This window comes from Drosophila eugracilis, unplaced genomic scaffold, assembly GCF_018153835.1.
Source record: "Drosophila eugracilis isolate 14026-0451.02 unplaced genomic scaffold, ASM1815383v1 contig_1765, whole genome shotgun sequence".
In the NCBI taxonomy this organism is placed as follows: domain Eukaryota; kingdom Metazoa; phylum Arthropoda; class Insecta; order Diptera; family Drosophilidae; genus Drosophila; species Drosophila eugracilis.
The window spans coordinates 2,342,017-2,368,268 of NW_024572605.1; the positions used below are offsets into that span (position 1 = coordinate 2,342,017).

The following is a 26,252-nucleotide window of genomic DNA, read 5'->3' on the forward strand; positions in this document are numbered from 1 at the left end:
TCATTCAGAACGCCACAGACTGCCATAATTTGTGGTCCTTTTGGCCCAGGACTGAGCTCTGTCTTAATGACATCGCATCGGAGTGCTTAGCTCAAATGGCTGCCACATTGAGGTGACTGCTAATTACCCATACTCTGTCATTTCTGGCATTTTGTTGCCTTAACCGCACACTCAACACGCAAATAATTGAGCTGTGCCCCTGCCTCATCCTCTGGATAAATCCAATTGTTGTTTGCCCAAGCGTAAGTCTCTTTGTGGCCAGCAGATAGCCAGTCGAGATACCGATATCAATCCCAGATGCAGATACAGATACGGATATATATGTAGATACTTGGTGCCGGAGATTATCAGAATGAAACGTGATGTCGTGCTGCCCCCTCAAAAACTGTTACTGATGAGACTGCCTGCACTAAAGATAATTAGCTGGTTGGAAGTCTCTAATGTCGCAATTATTCTGTTTAGCTGGTTAAGTCGTTAGTTTGGACAACAGCTGAAGTTGCAAAAACACAAGGCATTTGCTAATATAAACTATTAATAACAAACATGGCTTGCAATTAAGCTGGCCTCATGAGTTGAGATTTCAAAAGTAGGACAGATAGATATGTACATACCTTTGGCCATATTCTTAAAGCAAAGAGTCAATTGCATTATAAATCTTTTACCTAAAATCATATATTTTATTCACTCAAAGACTAGGCAATTTCCGCAGTGCGATTTAATAGCTGGCGCCTGTTCGAAATGGCCGCAACGATTTTAATTAGTTTGCAGCCTGCAGGTGTTATTTTCGCGCTCCAGCTGTACATTTGCCAAATTCGCACACACGTGTGCATTTGTTTGGCATATTGTGTGTGGATGGGGCATGTGTGCCCCTGGGGGGCTTGGCAAATGTGCAACAACCACAGCATAACAACAACAAGGACATGTCTATTTGGCGGGACGCAATGTTCCATATTCCATTTGGCATTTTCCATTTCCCATTTTCCACTCTGTCCACCAAAGCCCACCGCACATTTTCAAATTCAATTTGCCACACTTAGGCCTGAAAGATTAATACTCATTAAAATTGCATTGTGCAGTTTTGGCTTAATTTATGTAAAGCCCTGATGAGCGGAAGTGCAAGTTGATATGCCGCCACAGAGAGCGAGAGCGACCTGAAACCAACTAAATGAAAAAGTCCCAACTGAATGCGAAACCCAAACCGAATCCAAATAAAATTCCCGACCCGCAAACACCGCAACGCTGGCCTTGCGTTTAACAATTGTGAATGGGTTCACGCATCTCCAATCAGGATCCGCATTGTTTATTGTTTATTGTTGATTGTTTAGTGCCATCAAACTCCCCCTCCCTCGTCTCGTCATCGAATAATTAAAAACAGTTGTAAATTAGACATTTATTTGAAATTGAATTGCTGTTTGATATTTTTGCAAGGCTGTTAAATGCGGTTCGGATCGGTTGTGTTGTTTTAGGGTAAATATTCTCCCGGGATTTGCATGCGAATGTGTGTTTACCTGTGTCCCAAATGAATTCACTAACAAATCGATAATTGCATTAAATGCCATGCCGCATTGGTCCAATCAAACGTGTTTGGCCTCTCTAAATTGTCAGGCTAACTTCGTTTAATCAAGTCATTTACTGCTAAGCGCTGAAACGAAAGATGGTTGTTTTGTGGATGGGATGGATGGATAGGTTGACAAAATGTCTTAAAACTTTAGCTGATTTATGCTTAAATATGAAAATTATTACTTAATGTTAATGTAAGTGTAATTTGTATCCCATCTTTGTGTATTCACTCAGCTTTTCTTAGCTTAAGCAATCATGTTGAGTGTAAGTTTTATGAACTTCATATTTATTAAAGATTATTACTTAAATGATTTATCAACAATGGAGTTATCTTAAAGTAAATTGCAGGCTAATTGGTAGAATTTAACATATTTATCTTAGGAAATTGAATAATAACAATTAGTATATGAAAATGTTTGCCTAACTGGTAGATATCTATTTTGTATGCCAAATGACTTGCTTTGGCCTTAGAGCCCTGAGGTGTAGTTCTCCCTAATTGGGAAGGTATTTATTTATGCATCTTTAACTTAAACAATTTTGCAAATAATTAAGCTGATGTTCCATTAAAATGGCTTTTTGCCTTTGTTTCCTTTTCTTTAAAGCCATTAAATTGGAATTTAGTTATTTAATTTTAAAATCTATTTAAGTTTCTTTTGTCAAAACTTGGTCATTGAATTTGTTCTCTTTGTTTTTTGGTTTAAAATATTTTAATCTTATTTCAAGAGTCAATTTAACAGTTTTATTCAGTTAGTTTCTTGGTAAATTAGGTGCTTTATATTAATATTGATTAGAAAATATTAAAAACAGCTCTCTACTAGCCTATTAATCTAAGGAAGAATGTTTCCTACTATTTCTTTTTGATGTGTTATTGTGACTATTTATTTGATCGACTTCTTGCCAAATTTGTCTCAATTTCTCTAAAGAAATTTCCAGTTTGTAGCCAATTTACCTTGGTTTCTCCTGCTATCTGAGGATGCTGATATATTTACATATATATAGATGTATATATCTACAAATATATGAATAAGGTTGTAGAGATTTGCATATAGCTCGTGTATGCATCGCAGTCAGTTTTTTTATTTTTCATTTGGCTGGTTATGTGAGAATTTGGATTTTCGTGCATTTGACACGTTCTGTTTTCTGTTTTCGGTTTTCTGTTTATGGCGCTGGAAAAGGTGTGCGAGGGTATGGAAAAAAAAGTTTCGGGTATCGCAGCCCGGAGAAGGGGGAATCGAGAACCGTTTGGAGCTGTCATCAAACATGCAAACTGCATTCGAGCGAATTGCCAAGTGACTGAAGTATTTGCCTTTCGAACTAAACCAAAGCGGCGGGTGGGAAAATCAATCAAATGCCTTTAACCGAAACAGAGAGAACTTTGTCTAACCGAGATTAACTTCGCCGCTCCCCCAGCTGGTAGCTGGCAAAGTATCAACAGAAAAAGTTTACAAATAACCCAGCAGATTCCCGCACTCGAGGGGGCAACAAAATGCGGGCAATTTGCCTACAAATACCCTGGATACTGGATACTGGTTACTGGATGCGGAGTACAGGATATGGGATTTCAGGAATCTTCGATCTGGTGGGGCACCCTGGAGATTCCGATCAACAAACTGGAAAATGTTCTCTGTTCGAGTATATATTCTTCAAGTTTATTGTTGGCGGAGTAAATGGTGTGCGTGTGTGTGTGGAAACTCGAACCTGCTCAACACACATCCCAGCCAACCATCCAGTCATCCATCCGTCCATAAATGCCTTCCACTTTAAGCCATGCAGAAAAGTTTTCGCTCACACAAAAAGTGGAAAGTGAAAAGCGAGCAAGTGGCGGCGGAGGGAAAAGTAAAATTGCTGACAGGAAACTTCCAATCAGAAATGAATTACTTTGAAGTGAGCTGACAAAAAGGGGGTGAGGGTGGGTGAGGGAGTGCTGGTAGTTACCGCAGTGTCAAGTTTAAGAAGCCATGAAATAACATTAATTTGTTGCAAATTCGCTTGCCAAGTTTTTTAAGTTGAATTAATTTGATTAGCTTATCGCCCGTTCAAAGTTGAAACTCCATCAGCATTTCAAACAGGATTGGAATTCTCGCTAGAGATGCGCTCGTGAGGGGAAAATAATGTGAGTCGACTCACGACTAAAAAAGATTCTCAAACTTAATATGCAGCATAATGAGTTACCAACTATCCATTATTTTAACGTTAAAGTTGACTTAACTCACCCCTAAGTCCTGTACTAGATAGAACCTATTGTAAATTACTGCCGTACTGGCTTTTCCAGCTGGCAGTTCACTTTTCACATTCGGCCCAAGCACAGGAGTCGACGACAATTCAAATTTTATTAGATTACATGAAATTTATGTGGCAATCAACTTACAAAACAGAACAACGGAAAAACTCTAGGCCGAGCCAGGAACCATGCTTGGGAAAATGCAAATGACTGCGAGCTCTGCTGCTTCTGTGTATATGTCATGATTTTAATAAGAATGAACTTTCTCCCCAGTGCCAGTGTCCTTTGCTTTTTTTTCCATCATTGTTGAACTAAATAAGTCACATAAAAAGAGTGAATTTGCGTTGGGTGAAAGATGGTTTGCTGTGTTGAAAGGAAATGGGCATTGGGTTCCCTATCTCCCCTCGAACTCTGAATGTTGCATGGAGAAAAGGCAAATTATTTTTTTTAATATTTTTACGGCAAAATGCTTGAAATTGATAAGGCTGCCTTTTGTATACATGTGAGGCAGTCAGGCAGTGAGGCAGTCCCTGTGGGTTAGCATTGTTGGCAACCGCAAACCTCCTTCCAAGCCACCTCCTAACCACCTCCCCTTAAAAACACAATTTTATCGTGGCGAAACGTAGACTACACTTTCCGAACGTGATCGAAATATATTAGCGGTTCTTCTAATAAAACTGCCTTTTAACTGCAGTTTATATCAAAGACAATATTTCTTGTTTGAAAATAGGAAGAGCTTGGGAATTCTTGGCTAAAACTTAAGGCCTTTCTTGATTTTAAGTTCTGGAAGAAGTTTAAAATCTGACTAAACACTCTTTAAATTCGTTTTATATCACACAATTTTAACTAACTTTGATTAAAAGAAATAAAAACTGCTTTCTTTCTTGGCCAAAATCCTCCTTTGGCTCGTATTCCCCTGGTAAGAGAATGGTGCCAAAAGCAAAGGAGAGAGAAGCCACAAAAAATTGTTGAAAATACAAATTTAAATTGTCTGTTTGTCTGGTTTCCTTAAATATATTTGCCAAACTCACACATTCCACAGGGGGGCTGAAAGGCTCGTGGGATAGGGGTGGCCCACCTTCTCGGGTGCAGACACTTGTATATCGACGCCCCTCAAAACATCTCCCCCAACCGCCCCATTGTATATCTGATATTTAATGATTATTTGTTTGTCTGTTTGCTGATTCTGACTTCTCTTTGTTTGCTCTCTCTCTCTCGCCGGCAGATTGGATGAATCTCTAACGTCATGGTATGAAGGAGCCGACGAACACTTTGGATGAAATTGTAAGTGCTTTGGCTAATCAGTGTCTGGGAGCCAACCAGTTCAGCTCCCTGTGTCACATAATCAAGGCGGAACCGCATCACGAACGTAAAAAAAAATCCACTGGGGGACGGGAAAACTCCGGGAAATATATGCGCAAAAGTCAAGACAATGCAACTGACACGTAATGAAAGTGAAGTGCGGGGAAGGGAAATAAAAGCCAACGAGTTTAATGGTCGGGGGAAGTCTAGTCAGGTGCAGAGAAGAAAATTCCTGAAACTAATGTAAGAAAACGTAAAATGGCAACAGAAACTTTATATTTTATAAGAAAGTTATTTTTATTAACAATTAAACATTTAACATCGAAATTTATAACTTTAGTATATAAAATATAAAATACTTATTTGATAGTTTTTAAATTTGCTTTCTGTGTAACGAAAACTGCACGCAGTTGGCGGTTGGAAAACGGAGAAAAGTTGAAAATGCAAAGCAATCTAAATAAAATGTCAGTCCCGCAAGTGCCGGCAGGTGGCGCCACCAGCGGGGGAGTGGGACGGAAAGGCAAACGGAAAGGGACAACATGTGAGCCACAACATCAAAGTATTACCCAATGTGGAGTTTTGTTTGCCCAGAAAGTGGATGAGCTAGGGCGGAAGGGGGGTTGTGGAAAAGTTGAGGGGATGGGGGGACATCGCCGTGTCAAGCGGTAATTGTTATGTAAATGAGTTTTACAATTTTTGCCAGCCAAAAAAGGTCACCAACAGCTCACCAGATGAAGGGAGCCACTGTGGTTTAGGCCCGGTCGACAAATTTCAGCCAAGTCAGTCAGCAGTTTCTGCCGCTCGATGAGGACAAACAAAAGTTTTGTTCGGCTTTTGTTTCGGTGCTTTCGCCTCTCTCCTTTCAGTGCATATATCTCGTACCTTGTACCTCGTACCTCGAAATTGTAGAACCGAAGCACCCCCTTGTTGCCTTTGTGTTAGAGCCAAGCTCTTTATAAAATTGCAAATCAGTTTGGTAAGTCAACGACAACTTGTTGTTGTGGTTCCCCATCCAAAGTGCTTTCTACTCCTAAGCACTTCTTTTTTTCCGGTGCAAACATACGAACGACTATGACTGTATTTTCGTTATAAAGTTGCTGTTTTCCAGGCATTAGGGTCCAGCAGATACGTTGGAAAGTTAATAACCGTTTAGCAAAGTTAAGGCGACTAGAGTTTCCAATTTTCCTTTCTGTTCTTTCCCAATTGAATGCAGAGAGAGAAATTGTGTTAGCATAAAAGCTGTCATTCTGTTGGCTTATAGGTTTTAAAAATATATCTTGCTTAGATATAGATATAGACTTTCCATTTTCTTAAAATCATGCAAAGTTTTTCAATCATTTTTAAAAACTTCCAATTTTTTCTTTCTGTTTAAATTCTTGTAAAAAGTGGACCTTCAGGGGCTGGGCACTTCACCCTAAAATTGTTTCTACTTTAAGGAACTCCAACTTCGACAAAGAAATTTGGCTAGGAAAAGTATGCATCTTGATGGCTGCCTCTGCTCAATTAGCAATTTATTAAATTATTTATTCGAAAAGTGGCCCACTTGAAGGTCATAACTAATATTGGAATTTCCCTTGGCGGCGCCACCCACCCCGGCTGTCCTCTATTTCAGCAATATTTGTGTTAGCCCATTTCCTTAAGTGCAACGTCAGCTTGGCATTTCGCAACTTTTGTTGCTGCTTCCTGGAGGGAAATATAAATGCCAGGCCATGGCAAAAGACAAACAACAACACACAGCCACACACCCACACTCATAGGGGAGTGTCACGCACACACAGATACACTCCTTCTCCACTAACACACGCCCACACCCACGCACACATGTGGCGAGCATGCAGATGTGACAGAGTGGGACTTGAATTTTTAATGCAAGGCAACAACCATTCTCAGCGGCATATTTACATTCCGGCTCAATGTCAATTGTGTTTATAAATTAATTTGCAAAAAGACAAATGTACACATGGCATTGGAACGGCGGGGCGACGGGGGTTGATGGGCCAATGGGGTGATAGGGAGATAGGACGAAGGGTGAGCCGTTGCCAAACAAGCACGCCTTTTGTTTAGAGGCCATTACGAACAGAGATCCCTGGGCCTCTGTTCGACTGCCAGTGTCAGCTCATGTGGAGCTCCAGCTCCGGCTCCTCCACAGGTTACTGGCTCCTGCTACTGACCCCCGACGCATTGTTGTCGCTCTCACTCAGTCTCTGCAGGGTACCTTGTTAGGTTAAGGGCACCCATCGCCCTACCTTCGGTGCCCATTTCCGAGCCCTTGCCCAAAAAGCAAAGCCCCCTGGTTGTACCTCAGCTGGCGTGACAGGTTGTTGTCGTCGTTAGATGTTAGACGCATGCTTTTGTTTCTTTTCGGTGTCCTCTCAGCCTGGGAATGGGACAGTGCACTGCAAGAAGTTGATTTAGTAAATCATTTTTAAATAAATAAAGTATGTATTTCTACTCTATACAGTACTCAATTTTTAATATTTTATTCAAAATAAATCGTTATACACGTAACTCAGACTCTGAAGACTAAAAACACTCATACGACACGTATGTCAGGTATTTCTTGCTTAAAAAATAACTTTTACTATTAACTTGACCAAGTTTATTTTTAATTATAAAACGTCTAGTTCCACAAGTATTATGACTATTTGCCATAGCCATATTTTTTCTTACGTTTCTCTTACGAAACTGAAGTGCAAATGACACGTTTAAACAGCTGCTTAAACAAAATTCACATACAAAATGATGGGACACAAGGCAGAGTTGCTGTAAAAACATCAGCTTATTGTGAAAATATAAATTATTGTTACTAAATTTTGCCCAGTGCATTGGCAGGGGTGCGGGGATAAGCAGCTGCCAGTTGTCGTAAATATTTGCGCACAAAAGTCGGCAATGATTTGATGCACACGCACACAGGCACACAGACAGCTGGCTAAGCTGAAACTAGCTAAGCAGCCCACACAGTCGCACAGAAAACAAAAAAGTCAGCTTAACCCGCCGGAGGGTGGAGCGGGTGGTGGCTAATTTGCGCAACAGAATGACAGGCCAGGCCAGATACAGTGGGATTTTAAATGCCAAGGCATAACCTGCTTATAACATCAGTAGAGATAACCAGAAAGTCAAGGCGAAACGAACAGAAATCACAGCATAATATTGTTAGCTTGCAAGCTTAAAACATTTCCCAAAATGGTTATAACAGTAAAATCTATAATCTCTAATAAAAATCTATATAAGACAACCAAAAAGACTAAACAACGCAAAAGCCTTTTGTTTTCATAGAAGCCCACCTTTCAAGCAAACTTTAGAAATAATTTAAAGTCTAAATTACCTCGAAACGTAATGTATTCTGCTAGCGTTTTGGCATTATTAAGCCATTCTATCAGCAAGATAATCAGCAAGAGACATGCATTGCCATTGCTACTCAATTCGCATACATGCTTGGTGCTCATATACGAATTTAATCCTTAGTCTTTCACTGGGATAATAACCCGGCAGAACTGCAGCAAGGCACGCACTTCCGTGCGGCATCTTCAGCAATTTGGCAATGCAAGTGAGCAAGGCCACCCACATTTTTGAACGCCCACCGCCCACACAGCTGCATTTGGTGGTTCGGCACTTGGCCACTCGGCTTTTCCTCGGACATTTCCACGTGCTTTCGGCTTTTCTTTCATGCCGCACGACCAAACTTCGTTTTCGAATTCAAAGCAGCGGCAACCGTCGTAGCGTTCAGTTCTGTTCCTCCAGCGGAATCCAAGTCAGTTGTGCTTTGACTGGCAATCGCGAAAGTGGCAAGCCAACGTGCGATATTCTGCCAATTGCCGCCGCTAATACGTCGGTTCGGTTTGTAACGGCTCGACGACGTAACGTAACGTAAACACTTTGTTTTGGGTGGGCGGCTCGTTTGGCGCATTTTTTCGTGAGTTATTAAAATGCGATAAAAGCCAGTGAATCGGTAATAAAGCGCTTATCTGGGCCCGCAATTACGGCCCAGAAAAGGGCGGGCGGATCGCGCGTTTTTCGCTTTTCCTACTGGCGACAAAGCCAGCAAAAACAGAAATACAAAAAAAAAAAAAGGAAAATATCAGTAGCAGCCGGCAGTTTCTCCAATTACTCGCGGGCGCTGTGAAGTCAATTGTGAGCTGGCCCGCATCTGTTACAAATTTTCTTTACAGGCCGGGAGGAGTCATTTGGCCAGGATATATCTCCCTTCTCCGTCCCCCATAGGCCAACTCCCAGCAAATGTCACCATTCTGCCACACACCACATACATCCACCCATCAGCGCCTAGCGCCTAAATGTATGCTTTAGTGCGTCCGTCTGTGTCTCTTTTAGTTAATAGTTGTCTACGTGTGTGGCATATTACCAACACACATTAATGTCAGCAGCTCACCCCAGCCCCACACTCACACACACACATTCCCGTACACCCTTACAGGTTACAGGTTACAGGTTTTTGGAGGAGCATGTTTGTTTTTCTTGGCTTTTAGCTTCCGCTGCGGGCTATCTCGAAAAGCATTCAAAGTATCTTTCGGATGTGCCACTTGCCGAGCTTCGATGTGTGCGTCGCAACGCTGGTGTGTGTGTGTGCTACTTCTGGGTGTTTATGGCATTTAAATCAATAATGTCGCATGACAGCCGCTCTCACTCCGTTTTTCTTTTCCCGTTTTTCACTCCCGCTGCGAGTGCAATTTGTGCGGATTTGTTGCCTTCATATTGCTCAAGTGCACCCGCCTACGTTGCAAGGTATTAGAAAAAGGTGACTGCTGGCTGGGAAATTGTGAGCCGACGAAACGCCCATCACCCAACACCACCCTCTCAGATGGCCTGAATTCGCTTAATGAGCGCAACTTGGCCGCAGATACTTTGCACACACTTATTTAACGCTCATACGCCCCGTTGGCCACCCTCATCTCTTGTTTTTTTCTCCTTTTTCTCTTTTCCTAGTTTTTGGCTTTAGTCCGCCAAGGGGCCAAGGGCAGGCGGCTTTTGTTTGGCCAGGATTGCAAGCTGCAGCTCGGGATTTATGCTGTTTTTTGCTTAATCTTATTTTGAGGGGGCATGGGCATTGAAAAGACGCCCGGGGCTCAGTGCAACATTTTAATGAAGATGCCGCTGCTAAACCTCGCTCCCTGGCCAGTTTTGTGGCATTTTCATTTGCTAAGCGTGTCCGAGTGTCCGGCTAAATTTACACAAAGCTGCCACAAACTCAATTTGCACAGCCACAATTGCCGGGCGTTGGTGTTGGAAGCGAGAGCGAGAAATGAGCAGGACAACTTGGGGTTGCAGCATTTTAATCAAATGTGTAAAAACTATTCCAACCTCATTCCGCATCTCCAAATGGCAGGCATCACATCATCATGATGGCTTGGGCCATTGGAGGCCACGTCTCGTCCATGAATTTGTTAATTAAGCTTAATGTGCAATTAAAGCTTCAAGGAATGTGAACCCAACTTTGGTCAGGTCCAAGCTGATTTAATTTGAATTTCGGTTAAGGCCGCCGAAGTCAGGGGTAAGGTGGCACAAATTACGTTGAATGTCCTCCACATGCGCCGGATTCTCCTTGTGGATGCTCTTTCTTTTTTTTTTTTTTTTTTTTGGGCACCACATTATCTTAAGCTCATAAATTTAACCCATTTTTTGTTTGGCTCCCCGTACGTACATACACTTATAAGAAGAGCCCATCAGGCTGGGGTAAATTTCCCAGAAGGGTCGTAAGGCTCAAAGATGGAAAACTTTTAGATTACCTGCCTGTCTGCCTGGCAGCCGGACTGCCACAAAAAAGCAGGACCTAATCAAAGGTGCAAAGTTGGAGTCATTTGGCTGCTTCTTTTGTGCAGCAATTAAGCAGGAATTGGATGATATCAATTTAATGACTCTGCCGGACCTAAATTAAATCTCTTTTTTGAAGTTTTCAGTTTTAGATATGGTGATTAGTGTCCCTTTAACCCCTATTCTCCCAAAACTAGTAATTAAATCTTGTTTAATTAATTTTTTGGCACATATTAAATCACCGCTTCGATTGTTGAATGTATTTTTGGATTTACCACTCACGAAATCACTTTGCTGACCACCAGATTTCGATTTAGCCCCCATTTGGCTTCCGTTCGGGCCATTTCCCCTTTGTGCAGCTGTGCGACGACTCCTGCCCAAGTCCATTTGCTCTTGGCACTTCACTAATCTGTCCATTGTGAGGCATTGAAAGTGGGCGGCACAGTAGGCCTAGCCACGCCCCTTTGTCCCCATGGTTCTTCATAACTGAATGTTTGTGTGTGTGTGTGGGTGGGTGGCTGTGAATTTACGACCACAGTCAACACTCATGGTTAACTCATGGTCAATGAGCGGGTTCACGAACTTCCGAGCACAGGTTGTTTGAGAGGGCGGCGAAAAGTCAAGGGAAAGGAGAAATGTCGAGGAGGAGGAGGAGCTCGTATTATACACCAGAGAGCATCCTTCACGATTACTTAATATTAATGACTCCAGGCTGTGTGGTCACTCGGTGGCCATTGGCCGTGGTCCCAGGTCTATTCGCCGTCTCCGCTCTTCTACTTTTCTTTCGAACCTTCTCTTTGTTTTTTTTTTTGCACTGAGAAAAATATGGCTTAGATGTTTGTTTAATCAAATCAGTTTTCCAAGCACTGCCAAGCTAAATCACTTTTCTTAACATGAAAAACTATCCCACAAAAGAAAGTTTCCGAACTTCTCTCAGTGTACCCCTGAGATCCTTGCGCTGATGTCGCAAATCTGACATCGCCGTCGATGAAAAACTTTGCCGCTTTGGTCTTTTGTAATGAATGCCCTTTTATCTGTATTAGTTTATGTGTGCGAGAATGGAAAGCCCGCTTTTCCCCAACCAAGGCCATAGTCATCGGTTTATCTTGGCCGGGGCCATTGTGTTCGACGGCCGCTACTGCTGGGAATATTTGCTTAAGCTGATTTAACTACATTAACTTGATTAAATAAGTATTAAACAGTCAAGGGAGGAGCAAACTGTTTGCTAGCAGATGCGGGTATGCGGGCATTTGGCCTGATTCCTCAACTTCCCACTCACTTTTTTATGAGTTCAATTGATTGATTTCGAATTACAATGAGTGTTTTCCTACCAGTTGTTTCGCCGAAGGCGGCAGAAGAGTTCTGTACTTATGGACAGTACTTTTCAGTACTATTAACTACACGAAGGTACATTACACTTCCAATATTCACGAAATTACTAAGCAATTTCCTTGAATTTTCCAAAAAATAATACTAAGTGAGCTTTGATGAGATATTTTATATCATTGACCATGCCATGCAAATATTCATTTCCTCAGAAAAGTATTGAATGAATTAACTTCCATTACCAAGCAATCCTCCCTTCATCCTAGCTAGACGAAGACCGAGTACCTTGCTCATCACTGCCATTCGAAAACCACAATCCTCAATCTCCGACCCACAATCCTACGACAGTGCCCGCCAGCTGTTTGCTTTTGCGATAGAATGTGGCTCAATTGTTGTTCGAATCAAATCGGTTAGAACAACATTATTGTTGGGGATTCTTCATGCCCCATGCCCCATGCTACATTCGCCATGCCCCGTGCCTTGTGCCCCACGCACATTGCATAAATAGTTTGATTGTGACACGGATCGAGATTGCTGGCTAGTTTTATGGCCAAGTAATTAACATTCCCAGGGCGCTAAGTGATGGCCATTTTGGCCAAGTCAAGGTCAGGGAATGCATTTCGGACAAGTTTCGGGTTTCGGTTGGTTCTGGCTAGAGGATTCCCCTGATGGATATACATTCTTGTTGTCACTGAAGCTGCAGTGAAGCCGAAAGTGGAAAGACAGTGAAGCAGAGAAGGAAATGGCAAATGGAAAATAGGAAATTCTGCTTTTATAACTTTGTTAGCGCTCAGTCTGGCGTTCTCTAAGCCAGGGAAATGGAATGCGGAAAGCGTAATTTAATGAAAAGTCATCAAAGCAATGCACCAGAGAGATTGCGAATCTAAACTTTTCGATTTCATTAAGCAAACAGTTTCGGGCCGCAGGAAAGCATTTAAACAAGTCAGCCATTAAATTTTACTTAATTTATGCAAAGTGGAAAATCTGTTTTGCTCGTAACGCTGCCCCGCTATCCGCTGTCCGCAGATTGCTGTCCGCAGGCCGCCTTTTCGGTCATAAATATGGAGCATAAAAAAAAAAATATTATAACATATTATTACGAGCTGGAAATTAATGTCATCATCGAGCCGCAAGCAAATTGGTTCCGAAGCCCATCTGAATAATTGCCTGTGAATGTGTCGCAGGACATCTGCACATGTCTGCTCTGCTGGCCAATTTGTAGTTGAGTGTCGGCCAGGATTTTGGCCACTCCTTTCTCCTTGGCTAGCTGTCTGTCTTTCTGTCTCTACATATCTACATATATCTCTCTCTCTGTGTTCTGTGTTTTCTAGTCCCCGTCTGACAGCTCTGGAAATGAGCAAATTTTTGGGTCGTCATTCAAGTTAATAATAAACAGACACAAACAGAACCACACAGACACACACATAAAGACACACGCACACGTCAAGGACATTTGAAGAGAACAGAAATAAACGAAAGAGGGAAGGGTCCTGGGAACCCCGATACCAACACCAAATTGCGCTTCATTTATTTATAATAATTACAACTGTAAAAAGTTTTAAAAGTCATTTCAATGGCAGCCGCTGCCAGGGTTCTCCGACTCAAGTATGCAGGCTAATAGGTCTGCAGAATGGTAAATAAGGACGAAGGAGCCGGAGGAGTCTACCCAACTATGCTGTCCACTTCTGAATAATGAATTCCGTGAGAAATTGAACTATTATTTGCCGGGGCAATTGGGGTCATCGAGGCTCGGGTCAAATACTGTGTTACCGGGCAAATTTAAATTTAATTCCCTGAATTATGGCCACAATTTACCATGGGCCCAATCCAGGCAGTTGGCTTGCATAATCTGCGCTTAAAAAATGAGTGTAAATTTTTAATGCCCCCTGCGCCAAAGTGGCACTCGCCTTCCCTCTTCGAGTTATTTATTTATTCTTTTATTTTACACTGTTTGTTTATATTTTTTATGATTGTGTTAAATCAATTGCTCTGCCAGTGAGGGGCGCGTAAATTTTATGCTTCAATTTGGTTTTTATTTATTCGCCTTTATTATTGTTTTTATGATTTTTTCGTTGTCATCAATAATGGGAACGGAGGACGAGTGGGGATGGTGAGTGAATGGCAGAAGCCACGCAATTCAATAAAGCATTAAATTAAAATTAAATTTACAAAAGCAAACGCAATTAAGTTGCCAAACAGTCGATAACGAGTGCAGTGACATTGAATCGCCCCGCCCCCTCTCGTTTTACATTATTTTTTTTACTCTGCTGACAGTCACTTAATTAAGGCAAATTATTTGCAATGCCAATAAGCCGTCAGTATATATTAGGTTTTGAGGTTTCATTGCTAAACCCTTTTTTTTTTTGAGATATATCTAGTTGGAGTGCTGATGTCGATTCAATGGGCTTGAATATTTCATTGAGTTCAATGGGCCAAACTCTATCGATTGACAGCAGAAAGTAATTCCTTCCTTTCGCATCGCATCGCATCGCATCCAATATGGAAGTTCTCAATTTGCGGCCCTCGAAAGTATGCAACACTTTTCGAATGAGTGCAGGCAAGCAAAGGGAATCGTCGTCGAGCTGGTATTGGTTGCGAGATGCTTTATTGGATTTCCGGTGCCTTCCCAAACCGATGCTCTAGGGGAAACATACTGCAGTGGTTTAATAAAATTGCAACCTAAACTGCAATTATTTAATTTTGCCCTGCTGCAGCTTATTTAATAATTTAATCAAGTCGTTTCTAGTTTAGATTTTTCATGTTTCTTATTTTTGTTTTATGGTTTTTATGTTTTACATTCTTCGCTACGTGACTACGTAGACTACTATGTGTAAATCAAAAGACAAACATTTTCATTTTTGCCGAACGTGACAGTTTATTGTATTTAAAACATCAAAAATAAAACGTAAAAGTGGTTTTAAATATAAAATTTTAAAATTATTTATAAAATTTGAGGAAAGAATATTTATAAAATATACAACTTGGAAAAGGCTTTTTATTTAGCATTTCACTTTCGATTCGCATACATTTCATGCACACTTCTTCTGTGACCTTGAACGCACTCGCAATTCGTTTTGAGAATTTCCTTTTTTCGCTCATTTGAAACAGGTCAGAGGCTGCTCACGTGTAAATTGACCCACAGGCGCCTAGCACCACCCCCCTTTTCTACCTACCCCCGCCGCAGAAAGAACCCCCCGTTTGACAGCCAGCCCATTGCTTTAATTACTCTTGCGGAAAATTGCTTCAACTCTCAACTTTGTTGAGTGTTAAGCATTTGGCACGAAACAAAAAAAAGTGGAAAAAGCCGACACGGACTTGGACTCGGACCGGGACTCTTATTCTCTCTTACTCGCCCATTGAGGGTCAGTGAAATTACGACGCGTATGGTCTGTGGATGGACGTTGCTCCAAACGGTGTACGATGGTCGTTTACCAAGTTAAGGGCACCAAAAAAAAAGCCCAAACCCAAACCCGAACCTGACCAGACCAAACTGAACCGTACGGAACCGCAACCGCAGCAGTCCGCCGGACATCAGCAGTACGTCAAAATACTTCCCTTTGGAGTGGGAAGTGCGAAGAGAGATTCGCGTGAGCGACGACTTAAGCCCCTTAGCAGAGTTTTTGTTGGTCCGGAGACCCTTGTGCCCCTCCACTCCCCCTCCGCTCAACATCCCTTCCTTTCCTTGACATGAGTGTGCAAAACTTTTTGCCGAGGCAAAAGCCACTCGCAACTGAAACCACTTGGAACAAACCGTTTGCTATGGACGATGGAAGGAGGAGCAGGAGGCGCTGGAGAGTGCCACTAATGTCTGCTCCAGTAACTAACACGAAAGTGAAGCTTGATTTCGGCCAGCCAAAGGCGAAGGATCCTTGTCGCATTTACCATATGTGTGTGGCAGGGCATGGCTGAACTGCGAGGAATATGTCTCTCTATCAGGGATGCAGAAATGTCACAATTGCCGCCGACAATTTGGTTGACAATCAAATTGCGGGTTTGCTTTGGTTCTGCGGTTACAATGATTATTTTTCAGCACAGGACCTTTTTGCTAGATGTTTCCATCAGGACTGAAAATCTGTCACAATTGCAAATTGGCTCGGTTTCAGTGGTTCACATACAATTCAGGATATATGATTTAAGTACACAAAAAGTTAGGGAAGAAATTAGAAGCATTTAAAATGATTTAAATTATTTGAGAATTGGGGAACTTATTTTGAAATCCTCTTAAGATTCCCATTAAGACTTCGCAAGCATGTATCCCTGGCAACATATATATGGTATGCTTGTAAATGAATATAGTTATGTGAGGATGTGGATGTGGATTGCAGGTGTCCTTGTCTCGTCTCCGTCAGCAATGGCTCATTCGTCTCCCATCGGTGCACACAAATTGCCAAAGTTGCGGACATTCTCTCGCATAGGCAAAACTTTCCGACGTCGACCGTTGCTGGAATTAATTAAAATACAAAATGGCCACAAAGGCGATGGCGGCCAATCCAATCCAATCCGTGACAGGATCACCAGCCGGATGTATGTGGGGCTAGGGGTTGAGGGTTCTCCTATGCGTTTCGGAGGGCAGTTTCCCCTCTAATCGTTTTGCTGCGGCTGGCACTTCCATCAAACACGCTTCCGCAGTGCATATCCTGTTTGTAATCGATTTGGAAATGTGCAGCAAGGACACTGTCCGGCAAACTGTCGAGAAACGTAGGACGGAGAAAGGACGGAAGGAAGGCGAGTTGCGACAGGAGGCAAAAGAAAAGTAGAACAAAAGGGGAAAAAATTAGCAATAAACGTAAGCGCACGCGATGTCCTGCCCAGGATCCCAAACTCCTTCTCCTCCTTCTCCTCCTTTAAGGGTCTAAAATCAATAAAATGCTTGTTGCTCCGACACCACCAACAGCAGCAGCAACACAAGAAGCGGCAACCTAGCAAAGTGGCAACACCCTTAGGCAACAGCATTTATACAATGCCAACGACGTCGCGACTTTTTCCCCGACATCTTTCAATGTACAATTATATTGGTTGGCTCCTGCCACGCCCCTCGCCTAGCGCCCATCGTCTCCAAGAACGCCCCCTTTTGGAAATGTAAAGGGGTACTTCGTCGCTTTGCAACATAAATAGTTGCGTTTTTGCCTTCCATTCAAGTGCAGAGAAAGAAATAGTTTGGAACTTTTGGAGAACTAATTGGGAAGTATTTTTAAAGTATGTTCTTGGAATATTTTAAGATATTAAAGAGTAGTTAGCTTAGCCTCTCCCCTACTTCTAAATTAAACGAGACTGATAGTTAACTTCAATAAAGATCCCTTCTGCTCCTTCGAAAACCCAGAACAAACTGATCTGATTTCAATTATTTTCGGGGGTTAACAAAGGTGGAGTTTCCAATTTGAAACTGATATTGCTCTATTTTATTCTCAGTGGCTAACTTTTTGCGCTGCGCCAGCGAAAATGCCGGAAATTCTTGGGACTGGGTCCGGGTAGAGTGTCCTTCGCTGCCGATTCCTCGGCTGCTTCTGCTCCCGCTTTTGCTGCTCCTGCTTAGCTTCGTCAGCGCCATAAATGGCTGCAAAAATGTAAATAGAGAGGGAGGTTGGAGGGGGAGGCTATAACGCCGAGCACATTGCTCGTTACATGCTGGAGATTCCTGGCAGCGAGCGAGTTATTATGACAAACTTTGTTAATTGGAAAATATTCCTCGAAAATGCTGCCTGGCTGGCTGACTGGCTGACTGGCTGGATGCCGCCACATTGAATTTACAGGATACATTCATCGCCTGGCCCGTGCGCCTCTGGTTTTGGTTTCTGCGGTCTCAATGCATTCGACAAGTTTTGAGCTTCGCTTTTTCTGTCCTGTTGGTGGCGCAAAGTTTGCTTTTTTGAGCAAATATTTGCGCAGATGGCATCGGTGGAAAGTAGATTAATTCATTACGCTGCCAGCAAGTTCGTTAAAACTATGGCCGAAAGATAGAGGAGCTCGGGCTTTAAATAGTTGCAAACTTGGGGAGTTTGACAAACCGCTTATGGCTAACTTTATGACAGCTGCAAATGGTTGCCTTAAAGATCGGCCCAGTGAAGTCACCCGGTGAGGACGAAACTTGACTGCCGGACATTTGATGTCTTCCTTTACGGTCGGTGTTTTACATGTGGTTTATAGCTGCGAAACGCGCTGTCTCAGGACATATGTAAGCGTTTTTCGTGTATCATTTCGCCGTAATGTGTCTTTTTTTTTTTTTATTTGCAACATACACAAGCATAATGTGACCCAGAAAAGGGGCAATAAATCGAGTGCGGGGAGTGGTGGGATTGGTTGGTGTATCCATTGCAGTCTTGTCTCGCTCTGTCTGATCATCTTGTGGGGTTCAGAACTGAAGCAGCTCTTGCCAAGGCAATCCATTGCAGCCACCGCCATCATCATCTCCATAGCCATCGTCATCGTCATCGTCATCGCCGTCATCAATTCGTCCCTGGTCTTGATGATGATGGTGACCGAAGCCAATTGTACTTGGCGAGGCCAAAAAGCAAAGAGCACCATGGGAACGAGTGCTAGTCAATAGCTGGTTGGTTGGTTGAGTTGCAAGCAGTGAGAAAAAATGTGTTGCTACTTTGCATTGGAAGTTTTTGGATAGGGTTCCCACTTGGATGAAACTACTTCGTATCAAATCTGAACTTTGCATCAAATCATGATTTGAATTCTAATCAGAAAATAGCAGAGCAGTTTGTTTTTCTATGGATGGCACTTTTCAGGGCCATAAGCCCTTCGAATAAGGTTATCTAAAATCAAGGTTAGGTTGAAATATGTGTTCAGTGACGTCGTGTACAGCTATAAGCCTTCAGTGATATTCCCGATTATGTCCGGCATGTTTATCCTCAGTGTTGGCGTGAAGTAGACACGATACTCGATAACAGACTGGGACGTGTCCATGGCCAATCCTCATGACGGCATTTTATTGTTTGCCGTCGGTCTTTAGCCTGTCGAGTGGATATATATAGGGGTAGATGGGTATAAATGTGTGTGCTTCCCCGTTCGAGTGGGGCTCTGTTAGGGCTAGATCTGCCGCTATCCGGTTTTTCCATATTTTTCCGTGCCCGGTCCTTGGACCTCTCCTTTTCCGTATCCTTTATGTAATTGTAAGTGCCAGCGATTATGTACACGCAACTATGACTTTAACTGCCGCTTGTTGTTTCAGCAGTCCGTACTTGGAGTCCGTTGAGCGTTGCTAGTGTCACGGCTGTTTGGGGCGCTGCCCGTTGCCATTGGCAACCATGTAGGCAGGCGCTCGGTAAACACCCCATAACCAAATCCACCCATTTACCCGCCCACGCACTCCAGCACAACCACATGGTTGCATACACTTGTGCACTTTCCCAACACCCGCGAACAGAAGCACCAACACCCACACCCACACCCAAACCCTCATCCACATCCACACAAAGTGTGCTTTCAATCAGGCACTGAATTGAAAATCCATTAACGAGTACAAGGCAGAGGCACTGGCGCCAGCTGGCACTGCCGCTGGCACCCACTGTTTCCACGAGGCGAAGGCGAACTGTAGAGGGTAGGGTAGAGGGCCTTGCCATGGTCCACCAAACTTCCCGGCGCTATATATTTTCTTGAACAATAAAAAAATAACACACAAATTTGGTGCTTCTGTTCCTGTTTTGCCCCTGCACTCAAGGATACCATCGCAGGCCAGTGAATGGAATTGCAACTTACAATGAAGTCTGCAAGGGGTGCACTTTGAAAAATGACTTTCTGTGTTCTTAAGACAATAAGTAATTAGGTATCAAAGGAAGACATAGTTAAGAGTTGAGAATTATAAAGCTTAGTGATTAAGGTGAAAACTTTTAGGGGCCAGCACACAATTGACAGCGGCTAAGGAAGATTCCCAAAAGGATTTTCATTTCAAAACGTGAATATAATCCTTCGATCTAGAACCCGTTGAACGCGTTGGTTTCTCCAAGTGCATTAAATAAAAACCGAAACGAAACATAAATCCGAATAAATCAAAGATAAATCGAAGCCAAAAATCAAAAGAGCGAGTCGAAAATGTTGACCTGCGTGTGTCGACCCGTCTCCGGCAATCTGCCCAAGATGCCGCCCGCCTCGCTGATGCCCGCCCACAGGGCATCCTCATCGGCATCGTCATCATCATCGACAGCCTCCTTGGCCTTTGTCAGCCCCACGCGAGGAGTGGTGGTGACCTCTGAGCCCAAGCTGAATGTGAGTATTCCGGTATCTCAGAGACTCCGCCAATTCGGCCTCATCCAAGGAGCAAATCCAATCTGCGCCACAACAAAAAGCCGAAATTAGCTTAAGCATAACTTGATTTATGGCTGACCACGAACGTTGACAACTTTCAGTTTGACTTTTGAGTTTTCCCCGCTTTCCCAGGGTGGTTTGGTTCCTCGGTTACGCCTCGGATTATAAATTGTGAAATTTCATTTCTCACTTTTGGCTGAAGGTGGAGTGTTTTGGGGTCCACACCCATAAACATACACACCCATACATCCACCTCAGCCGCTTATCTTGCTAACGATCCGAAATCTCAATCTCAAACCCAATCTTGTCCCCATCTTGCGTTGCAGGTGCCCAGCAGGCTGACGTCAGCCGAACTGAGGGCGATGGCATTGAGACAGCAGCAGCAAATCGACAGCCAGCACCAGCTGCTGGCCACCAAGGAGCAGCGCCTGCGCTTCCTCAAGTCGCAGGAGGTACGCAGCGCAGTGGCCAGCGCGGAGGGCGAGCGGCTCCGCCGGCTGCGGGAGCGAGTGGAGGCCCAGGAGTCCAAGCTGCGCCGCCTGCGAGCGCTGCGGGGTCAAGTGGACTTGCAGAAGACCTACAATGTCACACTGAGTAAGTACACTGGGAGAAAATTATGTTTACTATTTAATCTAATTAGTATAAATAAGTAGAAATAATAATAAGTCGCGCCATAACTTAATCTAAGATTACTTTAAATTTGATATAACCTGGGAAAACTCAAATTTATTATGCAATTTTGTGGAGTGTAGGGAGGAGGAGGAGGAGGAAGAGGAGGGTCGCTCGTTCACGGGCAGTGGCAAAGTGCCACCAAGTGCATCTGCTGGGGATATCCTAACCCGTCCTAAGCTTCCCTCTCCAATTGAGTTAAGCACCGCTGGCTGAGTGGAGAAGAGGGGTTCTCTGGGTGAATTAACATGTGTTAAAACCGTGTTGAGTGGTGGCCTGCCTCCATTCCGGAGCACCCAATCCCATACCCAACCACCTCTCGCCCCTCGCGTGTGTGAATTTAATTTATGTATGTGTGCCACTTTGTTGTCCTTTATGATTGCCTGTGGGCGGGCAGAACGCCTCCCGAACATGGCTAAGAAGATGTTGGCCCGCACACTGGCGCACACATTTCCATACAAGGGTATTATGTTAATGAGCTGGCGCCCAGTGTTGTGGCTGTAATTAGTTTGAACAGGCAACCCAAATCCACGAAAGGAAAACACCGGCGACCAGCAGGCGGCCGGCGATTATAAAATAGTTAGTGGGCCAAAGGCACGGATCGGGATAACATTGTTGATTAAGCTGGGCACTCAAGAAAGAAGCACCTTCCTTAATCAAGAATCAAGTGCTTAACTACAGATTGTTTCAGCCTGTTTCAGCCTGCTTCAGCGGAAGTATAATTAAGATTTACTGGTGTGCCTTAATAAGCGTTAGAGATTAAACGTTATAGCCCAGATAATAGCCATAATCCTTTCTGAGGGTATCTGCTAACCCTTAATAGATATTTAGGATAATGTTAGGGTTAGAAAATATTCTTCAATAATAAGAATTTTAAGATTTTCCGAAGTTTTTAAATTAAAATCATAAATCCTTTTCGTAGGCAATGACTTGGACTCGATTCGTGCGCTGTTTAGCGAGAAGGAGAAGGAGCTCAGTCTGGCCGTGGCCAAGGTGGAGGCTTTGACCCGACAGCTGGAAGAGTTACGACGTGACCGTCGATGTCCGGTGAATATTTTGGCAGCAGCTGGCAACGGAGTTGGCCAAGCCCTTCCCCCGCAGGCATCCCGCGAGCTGGAGAAGCTGCGCCGCGAACTGATGGTGAGGGAAGAAACGGAGAAGCCACTAATTGGGAAAGAGTTTCTTATTTATTTATTTATTATTTATAATTGCAGTACCGAAATCAGTTGTCGCTGCAGCAGGATGCACGGCTGCACATGCAACGGGAGGCATTGCAGCAAAGGCAGGCGGAACTCCGGTCAGTGGACCAGCGCATCTACGAGCTGCAGACGCGCCTGCAGCGCAAGAAGCAGGCCAACACCCATCACCAGCAGCAGCAGCAACATCAACAGCAGCAACAACAGCCGACGGTACAGCAGCAGCAGCAGCAGCAACAGCAACTGCATGTTCAGTCTGCTCAATTGCTGGCGGCTGCAGCAGCAGCAACTGTGCAACAGCAACAGCAACATCAGCAGCAGCAACAACAGCAGCAGCAGCAGCAACAGGCCTTCCAGCAACCCGCTAACACTCTCGCCAAACATGGCGGAGTGGCTGCCCTTAAGCAGCAATTGCTGCAGAAGCAGGTCAATCAACTGGCAGCTGCTGCCGCCGCTGCTGCCGCTGGACGAGCCCGTGGCAATGTGGCCTGCCGTGGAGCCCTTTATCCACACCCCCCAGAAGTCCACCATCACGAGCACGGCCAGCTATTTAAGTGGTGGGATGAAGCATGCAGCGGCCACGGCCAATACCAATCAGCAGAACCAGCTCATCCAGGATTTGACGCACGTTAAGCTGGGACAAAACAGTGGTTTCTTTGCCGGATCCGTGCCAGTGCCAGTGGGCAATTCCAGTAGCGAAAGCGATGAATCCAAGTTGGCCAAGAAGCTGCTGGCAGCTCCGGCCAAAACGGAGGCTGAATTGCGGAAGCAGGCTCAAACGGAGGCCATGGATAGTACCACACATATATACGCGGAAGTGGGACCCAAGAAACGAGATCGAGAAGCAGCAGCAGCAGCAGCAGCAGCGGCGGCGGCAGCAGCAGCAGCTCAGGCAGCTGCAGAGGCGGCCAACCAGGCCATAGTTGCAGCATCCACGACATCTCCACCCTCCTCCGCGAATGCCAGTAAAATCCCCGAAGAGCATCTCCTCGACCAACAGCAGCAGTTCCGCCTCCGCCTTGATAAGCAAACTCAACCAGCAGGCGACGGCAAAGGAGAACCAGGATCAGCAGCAGTCGCAGGCCAAGAAGAACGAGATTTCGGTGACCAGCGAAACCCTATCCGAACGCAACACACAGCAGCAGCTCACCGTGCACAGCATGCCCTTGGGAGCGATAAGCAAGTCGGTGGCCCTCGCCGTGTCCAATGCCTCCAAGCCGCTCCAGGTGCAAGTGAGCAATGTGGCGGTGCCGCCACGAAAGCCCATCAGCAGTGTGGCGCCCACTTCGGTGACCAGCGGCAGCTCCATACCCAAGATGATAACCTACAGCCCCAAGGTAAACCGCGTGGCGCCCAATGTGGTGATGACGGATCCCCGTCCGGCCCTGCCGCCCAAGCCCAGCAAAATGTCGCCCACAGAACAGCCGTCTCCAGGGGAAGCCAGTACATCGGGATCCACAGTAGGAGTATCAGCCGGAGGCGGAGCGCCTACATCAACTACAACGAAGCCGCAAACGGCCACCTTTGGCCTGCAGTCCCTGAACATCAACGACAACTTGCCCATCAAGGCCAAGCCACTCACCATCCGCAAGCAACCGCTCTTCGAGCAGCCCCGTCTGAAGTCCAGCCAATCCAATGGACAACAGAAGCCTGCCCTACTGCAGTTGCAAAGCCAGCGAAAATCTGACCAGGCAGTTAGACAACAAACGGAAAACTTGCAAGACACCTCCCCCCAGCACTCGCCGAGTAGTGAATCCAGCGCAGATGAAACGGATCGCATGGTGGCCCCCACCATTGCAACCAGTCAGCAGGAGACGTCAACATCCGCGTCAGCCAACGTGACAGCGACGACAACCAGCAACATCAAGGAGCGAACGGGAAATGGAAAACCCAAATTGGCGAGGAGAGTAAGCTTCGATCCATTGGCCCTCTTGCTGGACGCCAGTCTGGAAGGAGAACTGGAACTGGTCAAGAAGACGGCCATGCAAGTGGCCAATCCCAGTGCGGCGAACGATGAGGGGATTACAGCTCTCCACAATGCCATCTGTGCCGGCCACTTTGACATTGTCAAGTAAGTGACATTGCCCCTTTGTCCTCTTTCTGCCCTCCTTTTGTCCTCCTTCTGCCCTCGATTTTCAATCCAATTAATCACTTTTTTTCGCTTAGATTCCTGGTTGAGTTTGGCTGTGACGTGAACGCCCAGGACTCGGATGGCTGGACGCCACTGCACTGCGCCGCCAGCTGCAATAATCTGTCCATGGTGAAGTTCCTGGTGGAGAGCGGTGCCTGCCTGTTTGCCTCCACATTGTCGGATCACGAGACGCCGGCTGAGAAGTGCGAGGAGGATGAGGAGGGCTTTGACGGCTGCTCCGAGTATTTGTACAGTAAGTGGGATTGGGAACATAAGAAAGGTCACAAGATTGATGGGGTAAACGCTAAAAGACTGGGCACTAACACCAACGCCATAATAACAATTTAATAATAATATTTCCTTTATTTACAGGCATCCAGGAGAAGCTGGGCATCTTGCAAAATGGTGACGTGTACGCCGTCTTCTCCTACGAGGCCCAGAATGGCGATGAGCTCTCCTTCCACGTGAACGAACCTCTGGTCGTACTGCGCAAGGGCGACGATGCCGAGAACGAGTGGTGGTGGGCACGGAATGCCGGCGGCGAGGAGGGCTACGTGCCACGCAACCTCCTGGGGGTGAGTAGTTTTGGCTGATGAAATGCCTCCGCGTACGCAGGATGGGAACTAAGTGGCTACTCCTTTTTCACAGCTGTACCCACGTGTGCCGCCGCATTCGCCGCACTTCAGCGATTAGCAGTTAATACGCTTCACCATACTGAAGCGCAAGGCCGGCCGACTCATCCAGAAGCACTACATATCCAAGTACATCTAGGGACCCTAGCTGATTCTGGGCACGTGCCACCGCAGGAGTCATCGGGGAATTATTTATCACGGCCCCATGTTTCTTTCTGTTTACTTTTTGTTTGGGAAAAGCAACACAAAGGACGAGAAATGAGGAATGAGGAAGGAGGCGAAGCATCTGAACGAGGCTCTCCATATGCTCATCCATATGGAATGGAACCGACTGCACCAGCAGCAGCAGCAGCAACAGCTTCCGCCCGAGTCATTTATCCCGACGACTGGCCTCAATTAGCCCGGCTTTCGCACAAAGTTCAGCACACACAGCACACATATCACCCACATATCACCCTCTTACCACCACCCCCCTGCATACGTACAACCGCAAATTGAATTTCACTTAAGCTCCTTAGCTTTAAGGCCTAGACTAATAACTCATATCAGCCGCCTGCTCGCCACAAAAACTTCACCTTCAAGTTTCTGCAACAAAAAAGTTCAAATTGGAAAATGGAAAATTAGAAATTAGAAATTCCTGCCCATCCACCCACACACACGCACACACACTCGCAGAATGTTTCATCTACGGACAGCTGAAGGAGTTTGTTAATTGCATATATCAAGTTAGTACTTAAACTTAAATTGAACTCGAACAAAGTTCACACAAATCGAAAGAAAACATTTTAACACGGATAAAAGATAACAGATAACAGATAACAGATAACAGATAACAGATAACAAAACTGACACCACACAAGGAGAATACATAATGAATCGAATGTGATTTTTGTATAAAGACGAGAATAATTTAAACAATTTGTATCGAATATGAAAATGTAAATTACATAAAGCGGATTCGTTGACAAGTAATCGCATTATAGGCTAAACCTTCTAATTTAACTTAATTTAATTACACCTAATGTATCGATTGCTTAATACCTAGCGTTTAAGGACCAGCCCACATTAAAATGCAAATATGTTTGAAAAATGAAAATAAAACGATTAAGAAAGCTTAACTAGACTGTGCTTTTATTACGGAATTTCTCTCGCCCCCAACTCTTATCTATTTTCTAGATTTTCAACGCACTTAAAGCTGT

The 26,252-nt window shown here is 44.5% G+C and overlaps 1 protein-coding gene across 1 annotated transcript; it reads left to right on the forward strand.

Moving 5' to 3' along the window:
* Positions 1-8,943: 8,943 nt before the first annotated feature.
* On the forward strand, positions 8,944-26,171 carry LOC108109189 (apoptosis-stimulating of p53 protein 1). Its single transcript, XM_017217623.2, is given in 10 exon segments — positions 8,944-9,032; positions 20,099-20,386; positions 20,752-21,019; positions 22,017-22,234; positions 22,309-22,779; positions 22,781-23,269; positions 23,271-24,361; positions 24,457-24,674; positions 24,794-24,996; positions 25,070-26,171. Coding segments are annotated over 9 exon segments (3,177 nt in total). The 5' UTR covers positions 8,944-9,032; positions 20,099-20,212; the 3' UTR covers positions 25,115-26,171.
* The last annotated feature ends 81 nt before the right edge of the window (positions 26,172-26,252 follow it).